General features: G+C 61.9%; 1 protein-coding gene across 9 annotated transcripts in view; it reads right to left on the reverse strand.

Moving 5' to 3' along the window:
• The window catches only part of BRD8 (bromodomain containing 8), a 108,120-nt gene extending 99,236 nt beyond the window's left edge, over positions 1-8,884 (reverse strand). For 4 of the 9 annotated variants that reach the window (XM_073620431.1, XM_073620434.1, XM_073620433.1 and 1 more), the window contains exons 1-2: positions 8,792-8,884; positions 8,542-8,638 (exon numbers count right to left, since the gene is read on the reverse strand). In XM_073620431.1, coding sequence (XP_073476532.1) covers positions 8,542-8,638; positions 8,792-8,810 — 116 coding nt within the window. In that variant the 5' untranslated portion in view covers positions 8,811-8,884. The remainder of the gene's footprint in view (positions 1-8,541; positions 8,639-8,791) is intronic. The other 5 variants (XM_073620439.1, XM_073620437.1, XM_073620440.1 and 2 more) reach the window with 2 other exon arrangements.
• Between the last annotated feature and the right edge of the window lie 1,681 nt (positions 8,885-10,565).

The following is a 10,565-nucleotide window of genomic DNA, read 5'->3' on the forward strand; positions in this document are numbered from 1 at the left end:
GCGTGTGACAGAACACCCCCCCCAGTCAATGTCCCCCTGCAGCGTGTGACAGAACACCCCCCAGTCAATGTGCCCCTGCAGGGTGTGACAGCACTACCTCCCCCCAGTCACTGTCCCCCCTGTAGTGTGTGACAGCACTATCCCCCCAGTCATTGTCCCCCTACAGTGTACGACAGCACTATCCCCCCAGTCACTGCCCCCTTACAGTATGTGACAGCACCCCCCCCGTCACTGTCGGCCTGCAGTGTGTGACAGCACCCCCCCATCACTGCCCCCCTGCAATGTGACAGCACCCCCCCCCCCCGTCACTGTCCCCCTGCAATGTGTGACAGCACCCCCCCGTCACTGTCCCCCTGCAGTGTATGACAGCAACAGCACCCCCCCCCGTCACTGTCCCCCTGCAGTGCGTGACAGTACCCCCCCAGTCAGTCTCTGTCCCCCTGCAGTGTATGACAGCAACCCCCCCCCAGTCACTGTCCCCCCTGCAGTGTGTGACAGTACCACCCCCCCACGTCACTGTCCCCCCTGCAGTGTGTGACAGTATCACCCCCCCCACGTCACTGTCCCCCCTGCAGTGTATGACAGCAACCCCCCCAGTCACTGTCCCCCTGCAGTGTATGACAGCAACCTCCCCCCCAGTCACTGTCCCCCTGCAGTGTGTGACAGTACCCCCCCCCCAGTCACTGTCCCCCTGCAGTGTGTGACAGTACCCCCCCCCAGTCACTGTCCCCCCTGCAGTGTGTGACAGTACCCCCCCCCAGTCACTGTCCCCCTGCAGTGTGTGACAGTACCCCCCCTAGTCACTGTCCCCCTGCAGTGTGTGACAGTACCCCCCTAGTCACTGTCCCCCTGCAGTGTATGACAGCAACCCCCCCCCCCCCAGTCACTGTCCCCCTGCAGTGTATGACAGCAACCCCCCCCAGTCACTGTCCCCCTGCAGTGTGTGACAGTACCCCCCCCCCCCCAGTCACTGTCCCCCCTGCAGTGTGTGACAGTACCCCCCCCAGTCACTGTCCCCCTGCAGTGTGTGACAGTACCCCCCCCCCCCCAGTCACTGTCCCCCTGCAGTGTGTGACAGTACCCCCCCCCCCCAGTCACTGTCCCCCTGCAGTGTGTGACAGTACCCCCCCCCAGTCACTGTCCCCCTGCAGTGTGTGACAGTACCCCCCCCCAGTCACTGTCCCCCCTGCAGTGTGTGACAGCCCCCCCCCCCAGTCACTGTCCCCCTGCAGTGTGTGACAGCCCCCCCCCCCAGTCACTGTCCCCCCTGCAGTGTGTGACAGTACCCCCCCCCCAGTCACTGTCCCCCTGCAGTGTGTGACAGTACCCCCCCCCCAGTCACTGTTCCCCTGCAGTGAGTGACAGTACCCCCCCCCCCAGTCACTGTCCCCCTGCAGTGTGTGACAGTACCCCCCCCCCAATCACTGTCCCCCTGCAGTGTGTGACAGTACCCCCCCCCCCCCAGTCACTGTCCCCCTGCAGTGTGTGACAGTACCCCCCCAGTCACTGTCCCCCTGCAGTGTGTGACAGTACCCCCCCCCCCAGTCACTGTTCCCCTGCAGTGTGTGACAGTACCCCCCCCCCCCCAGTCACTGTCCCCCTGCAGTGTGTGACAGTACCCCCCCCCCAGTCACTGTCCCCCTGCAGTGTGTGACAGTACCCCCCCCCAGTCACTGTCCCCCTGCAGTGTGTGACAGTACCCCCCCCCCCAGTCACTGTTCCCCCTGCAGTGTGTGACAGTACCCCCCCCCCCAGTCACTGTTCCCCTGCAGTGTGTGACAGTACCCCCCCCAGTCACTGTCCCCCTGCAGTGTGTGACAGTACCCCCCCCAGTCACTGTCCCCCTGCAGTGTGTGACAGTACCCCCCCCCCCCAGTCACTGTCCCCCTGCAGTGTGTGACAGTACCCCCCCAGTCACTGTCCCCCTGCAGTGTGTGACAGTACCCCCCCCAGTCACTGTTCCCCCTGCAGTGTGTGACAGTACCCCCCCCCCCCCAGTCACTGTCCCCCTGCAGTGTGTGACAGTACCCCCCCCCCCCAGTCACTGTCCCCCTGCAGTGTGTGACAGTACCACCCCCCCCCCAGTCACTGTCCCCCCTGCAGTGTGTGACAGTACCCCCCCCCCCAGTCACTGTCCCCCTGCAGTGTATGACAGCAACCCCCCCCCAGTCACTGTCCCCCTGCAGTGTGTGACAGTACCCCCCCCAGTCACTGTCCCCCTGCAGTGTGTGACAGCAACCCCCCCCCCAGTCACTGTCCCCCTGCAGTGTGTGACAGCAACCCCCCCCCCAGTCACTGTCCCCCTGCAGTGTGTGACAGTACCCCCCCCAGTCACTGTCCCCCTGCAGTGTATGACAGCACCCCCCCCCCCAGTCACTGTCCCCCTGCAGTGGGTGACAGTACCCCCCCCCCCCCAGTCACTGTCCCCCTGCAGTGTGTGACAGTACCCCCCCCAGTCACTGTCCCCCTGCAGTGTGTGACAGTACCCCCCCCAGCCACTGTCCCCCTGCAGTGTGTGACAGTACCCCCCCCCCCAGTCACTGTCCCCCTGCAGTGTGTGACAGTACCCCCCCCCCCAGTCACTGTCCCCCTGCAGTATGTGACAGTACCCCCCCCCCCAGTCACTGTCCCCCTGCAGTGTATGACAGCAACCCCCCCCCCAGTCACTGTCCCCCTGCAGTGTGTGACAGTACCCCCCCCAGTCACTGTCCCCCTGCAGTGTGTGACAGCAAACCCCCCCCCCCCTCAGTCACTGTCCCCCCTGCAGTGTGTGACAGTACCCCCCCCAGTCACTGTCCCCCTGCAGTGTATGACAGCAACCCCCCCCCCCCCCCCCCAGTCACTGTCCCCCTGCAGTGTGTGACAGTACCCCCCCAGTCACTGTCCCCCTGCAGTGTATGACAGCAACCCCCCCCCCCCCCCCAGTCACTGCCCCCCTACAGTATGTGACAGCACCCCCCCGTCACTGTCGCCCTGCAGTGTGTGACAGCACCCCCCCGTCACTGCCCCCCCTGCAATGTGACAGCACCCCCCCCCCCCCGTCACTGTCCCCCTGCAGTGCGTGACCAGTACCCCCCCAGTCTCTGTCCCCCTGCAGTGTATGACAGTAACCCCCCCCCCCCAGTCTCTGTCCCCCTGCAGTGTATGACAGCAACCCCCCCCCAGTCTCTGTCCCCCTGCAGTGTATGACAGCAAACCCCCCCCCCAGTCACTGTCCCCCTGCAGTGTATGACAGCAACCCCCCCCCAGTCACTGTCCCCCTGCAGTGTGTGACAGTACCCCCCCCCAGTCACTGTCCCCCTGCAGTGTGTGACAGTACCCCCCCCCAGTCACTGTCCCCCTGCAGTGTGTGACAGTACCCCCCCCCCCAGTCACTGTCCCCCCTGCAGTGTGTGACAGTACCCCCCCCAGTCACTGTCCCCCTGCAGTGTGTGACAGCCCCCCCCCAGTCACTGTCCCCCTGCAGTGTGTGACAGTAACCCCCCCCCCCCAGTCACTGTCCCCCTGCAGTGTGTGACAGCAACCCCCCCCCCCCCAGTCACTGTCCCCCTGCAGTGTGTGACAGTACCCCCCCCAGTCACTGTCCCCCTGCAGTGTATGACAGCAACCCCCCCCCCCCCAGTCACTGTCCCCCTGCAGTGTGTGACAGTACCCCCCCCAGTCCACTGTCCCCCTGCAGTGTGTGACAGTACCCCCCCCCAGTAGTGTGTGACAGTACCCCCCCCCCAGTCACTGTCCCCCTGCAGTGTGTGACAGTACCCCCCCCCAGTCACTGTCCCCCTGCAGTGTGTGACAGTACCCCCCCCCAGTCACTGTCCCCCCTGCAGTGTGTGACAGTACCCCCCCCAGTCACTGTCCCCCTGCAGTGTGCGACAGCCCCGCCCAGTCACTGTCCCCCTGCAGTGTGTGACAGCCCCGCCCAGTCACTGTCCCCCTGCAGTGTGTGACAGCCCCCCCCAGTCACTGTCCCCCTGCAGTGTGTGACAGTACCCCCCCAGTCACTGTCCCCCTGCAGTGTGTGACAGTACCCCCCCAGTCACTGTCCCCCTGCAGTGTGTGACAGTACCCCCCCCCAGTCACAGTCCCCCTGCAGTGTGTGACAGTACCCCCCCCAGTCACTGTCCCCCCTGCAGTGTGTGACAGTACCCCCCCCAGTCACTGTCCCCCTGCAGTGTGTGACAGTACCCCCCCCCAGTCACTGTCCCCCTGCAGTGTGTGACAGTACCCCCCCCCCCAGTCACTGTCCCCCTGCAGTGTGTGACAGTACCCCCCCCCCAGTCACTGTCCCCCTGCAGTGTGTGACAGTACCCCCCCCCCCCAGTCACTGTCCCCCTGCAGTGTGTGACAGTAACCCCCCAGTCACTGTCCCCCTGCAGTGTGTGACAGTACCCCCCCAGTCACTGTCCCTCTGCAGTGTGTGACAGCAACCCCCCCCCCCCAGTCACTGTCCCCCTGCAGTGTGTGACAGTACCCCCCCCCCAGTCACTGTCCCCCTGCAGTGTATGACAGCAACCCCCCCCCCCCCAGTCACTGTCCCCCTGCAGTGTGTGACAGTACCCCCCCAGTCACTGTCCCCCTGCAGTGTATGACAGCAACCCCCCCCCAGTCACTGTCCCCCTGCAGTGTGTGACAGTACCCCCCCCCCCCCCCCCCCAGTCACTGTCCCCCTGCAGTGTGTGACAGTACCCCCCCCCCCAGTCACTGTCCCCCTGCAGTGTGTGACAGTACCCCCCCCCAGTCACTGTCCCCCTGCAGTGTGTGACAGTACCCCCCCCCCCCCAGTCACTGTCCCCCTGCAGTGTGTGACAGTACCCCCCCCCCAGTCACTGTCCCCCTGCAGTGTGTGACAGTACCCCCCCCCCAGTCACTGTCCCCCTGCAGTGTGTGACAGTACCCCCCCCCAGTCACTGTCCCCCCTGCAGTGTGTGACAGCCCCCCCCCAGTCACTGTCCCCCTGCAGTGTGTGACAGCCCCCCCCCCCAGTCACTGTCCCCCTGCAGTGTGTGACAGTACCCCCCCCCAGTCACTGTCCCCCCTGCAGTGTGTGACAGTACCCCCCCCCAGTCACTGTTCCCCTGCAGTGTGTGACAGTACCCCCCCCCCCAGTCACTGTCCCCCTGCAGTGTGTGACAGTACCCCCCCCCAATCACTGTCCCCCTGCAGTGTGTGACAGTACCCCCCCCCCCCAGTCACTGTCCCCCTGCAGTGTGTGACAGTACCCCCCCAGTCACTGTCCCCCTGCAGTGTGTGACAGTACCCCCCCCCCCAGTCACTGTTCCCCTGCAGTGTGTGACAGTACCCCCCCCCCCCAGTCACTGTCCCCCTGCAGTGTGTGACAGTACCCCCCCCAGTCACTGTCCCCCTGCAGTGTGTGACAGTACCCCCCCCCCAGTCACTGTCCCCCCTGCAGTGTGTGACAGTACCCCCCCCCCAGTCACTGTTCCCCTGCAGTGTGTGACAGTACCCCCCCCCCCAGTCACTGTTCCCCTGCAGTGTGTGACAGTACCCCCCCCAGTCACTGTCCCCCTGCAGTGTGTGACAGTACCCCCCCCAGTCACTGTCCCCCTGCAGTGTGTGACAGTACCCCCCCCCCCAGTCACTGTCCCCCTGCAGTGTGTGACAGTACCCCCCAGTCACTGTCCCCCTGCAGTGTGTGACAGTACCCCCCCCAGTCACTGTTCCCCTGCAGTGTGTGACAGTACCCCCCCCCCAGTCACTGTCCCCCTGCAGTGTGTGACAGTACCCCCCCCCCCCAGTCACTGTCCCCCTGCAGTGTGTGACAGTACCCCCCCCCCAGTCACTGTCCCCCTGCAGTGTGTGACAGTACCCCCCCCCCAGTCACTGTCCCCCTGCAGTGTATGACAGCAACCCCCCCCCCAGTCACTGTCCCCCTGCAGTGTGTGACAGTACCCCCCCAGTCACTGTCCCCCTGCAGTGTGTGACAGCAACCCCCCCCCAGTCACTGTCCCCCTGCAGTGTGTGACAGCAACCCCCCCCCAGTCACTGTCCCCCTGCAGTGTGTGACAGTACCCCCCCCAGTCACTGTCCCCCTGCAGTGTATGACAGCACCCCCCCCCCAGTCACTGTCCCCCTGCAGTGGGTGACAGTACCCCCCCCCCCAGTCACTGTCCCCCCTGCAGTGTGTGACAGTACCCCCCCCAGTCACTGTCCCCCTGCAGTGTGTGACAGTACCCCCCCCAGCCACTGTCCCCCTGCAGTGTGTGACAGTACCCCCCCCCCAGTCACTGTCCCCCTGCAGTGTGTGACAGTACCCCCCCCCCCCAGTCACTGTCCCCCCTGCAGTATGTGACAGTACCCCCCCCCCAGTCACTGTCCCCCTGCAGTGTATGACAGCAACCCCCCCCAGTCACTGTCCCCCTGCAGTGTGTGACAGTACCCCCCCAGTCACTGTCCCCCTGCAGTGTGTGACAGCAAACCCCCCCCCCCCTCAGTCACTGTCCCCCTGCAGTGTGTGACAGTACCCCCCCAGTCACTGTCCCCCTGCAGTGTATGACAGCAACCCCCCCCCCCCCCCCCAGTCACTGTCCCCCTGCAGTGTGTGACAGTACCCCCCCAGTCACTGTCCCCCTGCAGTGTATGACAGCAACCCCCCCCCCCCCCCAGTCACTGCCCCCCTACAGTATGTGACAGCACCCCCCCGTCACTGTCGCCCTGCAGTGTGTGACAGCACCCCCCCGTCACTGCCCCCCTGCAATGTGACAGCACCCCCCCCCCCCCGTCACTGTCCCCCTGCAGTGCGTGACAGTACCCCCCCCAGTCTCTGTCCCCCTGCAGTGTATGACAGTAACCCCCCCCCCCCAGTCTCTGTCCCCCTGCAGTGTATGACAGCAACCCCCCCCCCAGTCTCTGTCCCCCTGCAGTGTATGACAGCAAACCCCCCCCCAGTCACTGTCCCCCTGCAGTGTATGACAGCAACCCCCCCCCAGTCACTGTCCCCCTGCAGTGTGTGACAGTACCCCCCCAGTCACTGTCCCCCTGCAGTGTGTGACAGTACCCCCCCCCCAGTCACTGTCCCCCTGCAGTGTGTGACAGTACCCCCCCCCCCCCAGTCACTGTCCCCCTGCAGTGTGTGACAGTACCCCCCCCAGTCACTGTCCCCCTGCAGTGTGTGACAGCCCCCCCCAGTCACTGTCCCCCTGCAGTGTGTGACAGTAACCCCCCCCCCCAGTCACTGTCCCCCCTGCAGTGTGTGACAGCAACCCCCCCCCCCCCAGTCACTGTCCCCCTGCAGTGTGTGACAGTACCCCCCCAGTCACTGTCCCCCTGCAGTGTATGACAGCAACCCCCCCCCCCAGTCACTGTCCCCCTGCAGTGTGTGACAGTACCCCCCCAGTCACTGTCCCCCTGCAGTGTGTGACAGTACCCCCCCCCAGTAGTGTGTGACAGTACCCCCCCCCAGTCACTGTCCCCCTGCAGTGTGTGACAGTACCCCCCCCCAGTCACTGTCCCCCTGCAGTGTGTGACAGTACCCCCCCCAGTCACTGTCCCCCCTGCAGTGTGTGAACAGTACCCCCCCCAGTCACTGTCCCCCTGCAGTGTGCGACAGCCCCCGCCCAGTCACTGTCCCCCTGCAGTGTGTGACAGCCCCGCCCAGTCACTGTCCCCCCTGCAGTGTGTGACAGCCCCCCCCAGTCACTGTCCCCCTGCAGTGTGTGACAGTACCCCCCCAGTCACTGTCCCCCTGCAGTGTGTGACAGTACCCCCCCAGTCACTGTCCCCCTGCAGTGTGTGACAGTACCCCCCCCCAGTCACAGTCCCCCTGCAGTGTGTGACAGTACCCCCCCCCAGTCACTGTCCCCCTGCAGTGTGTGACAGTACCCCCCCCCAGTCACTGTCCCCCTGCAGTGTGTGACAGTACCCCCCCCCAGTCACTGTCCCCCTGCAGTGTGTGACAGTACCCCCCCCCCAGTCACTGTCCCCCTGCAGTGTGTGACAGTACCCCCCCCCCCAGTCACTGTCCCCCTGCAGTGTGTGACAGTACCCCCCCCCCCCAGTCACTGTCCCCCTGCAGTGTGTGACAGTAACCCCCCAGTCACTGTCCCCCTGCAGTGTGTGACAGTACCCCCCCCAGTCACTGTCCCTCTGCAGTGTGTGACAGCAACCCCCCCCCCCCCAGTCACTGTCCCCCCTGCAGTGTGTGACAGTACCCCCCCAGTCACTGTCCCCCTGCAGTGTATGACAGCAACCCCCCCCCCCCCCAGTCACTGTCCCCCTGCAGTGTGTGACAGTACCCCCCCAGTCACTGTCCCCCTGCAGTGTATGACAGCAACCCCCCCCAGTCACTGTCCCCTGCAGTGTGTGACAGTACCCCCCCCCCCCCCCCCCCCAGTCACTGTCCCCCCTGCAGTGTGTGACAGTACCCCCCCCCCCCCAGTCACTGTCCCCCTGCAGTGTGTGACAGCACCCGCCCCCCCCCAGTCACTGTCCCCCTGCAGCGTATGACAGCACAATCCCCCCCCCCCCGTCACTGTCCCCCTGCCCACAACAATAACAGGTGACTCCTGTGGTCACATCGCTCACCAGTTCTGGTCGCCGCTGCGCATGACTGAGGAGGCGAGGCACAGCTTCTCCCGGACGGACCATGGCTCGGTGGGTCCCGCGTTCAGCAGCTTGTGCTCTAACCAGAGAACAGAAACGTGTCACTAAACACCCAGTACAGCACATTCAGCGTCATGTCATATAACTCCTCTAAAAGAACCATACTGTTACCCTGCAGACAATAGGATTTTATCAACAGTATTTATTTATCTGCCATCGCCACAATACTCACTGCCGATCCCCGCCGCCATTTTCCTGGACACAATACAGCCTAGAAAGGAAGCGCCGTCGCGGAGGTGATGATGCAATCCGAGCAGAGATGAGGCTGCTGGGAGTTGTAGTATAATGACACAGTCTATTGTCCATTGTGGTGAGCACGCTTTAGGCCTTTCTGATGGATAAGTAAATGCTGGCCTTATATTTCTTGCTGTAGGTCAGTTCTACCATGTCCATCCTAATGCTGAGTTCCACGTATGATCTTTATTGCATAGTTATATGGGTCCAGCATGTACCAATGTAAGTATGCAGTTTTAAGGATGAGCTCCGGCGTGTTCACAAGCCGCACGTGCAGAGCCCAGGAAGTCGGCATTGCGGATTGCTAATCACAAGCAGTGAGACATTGTCCTGATGCGCGCTGCAGAGAATGGGAAATGTCTCACTGCCCGTGATTAGCGCAGTGCCGACTTCCTGGCAGGCTCTGCACGTGCTGTTTGCGAACACGCTGGAGCTCATCCTTAATTCTTATGCATGTTCCATACCTGGAAGCTTGAAATCACTGTAGTAGTTGGTGCTACAAAGTGCTCACAGCTGTATTCCCGGGTTCCATGCCAAGCTGCTGCACTCTTGTACACTAAATTCGGGTGTTCGGTCACTTGGCACAGCCACCATTCACAGAACGACTTGCATTCTTCGCAATGAATGTAAAGCGCTCTCTGATTGGACAAGGTGGAAACTTTGACATCACCTCCCCACCTCGTCCACACAGAAAATACTTTCCTGGTGCCTATCCATGGCAGCATACGCACGCAACCAACCATGCGTATCCTGCCATGGATAGGCACCAGGAAAGGAAAAATTACGGAAAGGTAAGTATTCAATTTCCTGTGAATGGCGCCTGTGCTGAGCGAGTGACCTCATGTGCTCACACTTTGCTGCCCTCAACTCCTGATTCCCAAACACAGCCCAGGTATGTTTCTTGGAGATGGGACTGGCCTGCAATGTCTCCTATTTACACAGCTTCCAACTGTCCCCGATTAAGAGGCATTGTCTCTCTTTTGGAACCAAATCTACCTTTTTCTTTTTAGTATGACGTGTACACCTCTATGAAATTATTTTATTTAAATTTAAAAAAAGGCATTTTTTTTTTAAATAAACATGTTTCTCCTGCACAAGCGTTTTCCCCGCACCAGATTGTATCCAAACCAGGTATAAACTGAATGTTGCTCTCCAGAGTTGAAAAGCCCCAGGTGCTGGCTAATGCTAATCCATGTTGTGAGGGAAGAAAAAGGTCCGGACAGCCGCACACCAGGAGAATATAATCCAACGAAATTTATTGTAAAATCAGGAACAAATCATATACAAAGCACCATGGATAGAATGTACAGATAATCAGCTAACACGTTTCACGCTCTGCAGAGCGCTTACTCATAGCTCATGTTTCTCCTCTTCTCGGGTGGAGTGGAGGTGAGTATAATTTCAAAGACCAAAGGGTCATAGATTGGGCAACAGGGATCCAGTGGTTCTCTTTTTTTCTCATCTCAAAAAATTGGGAGGTATGTACTTACTCTTTTGTGTTTTAAAAAAGGTTTATATTCCCATTACAGCTTGGTAAACAATAATTATCAGCTGTAGTACCCTCCAGTGGGATTGGCCAGCGGCTGTGGTACCCTCCAGTGGGATTGGCCAACAGCTGTGGTACTCTCCAGTGGGATTGGCCAGCAGCTGTGGTACCCTCCCCTCGGTGGTATTGGCCAACCGCTGTGATACTCTCCAGTTTGATTGGCCAG

Source organism: Aquarana catesbeiana, linkage group LG03 (genome assembly GCF_042186555.1).
Source record: "Aquarana catesbeiana isolate 2022-GZ linkage group LG03, ASM4218655v1, whole genome shotgun sequence".
NCBI classification, from domain to species: Eukaryota; Metazoa; Chordata; class Amphibia; order Anura; family Ranidae; genus Aquarana; species Aquarana catesbeiana.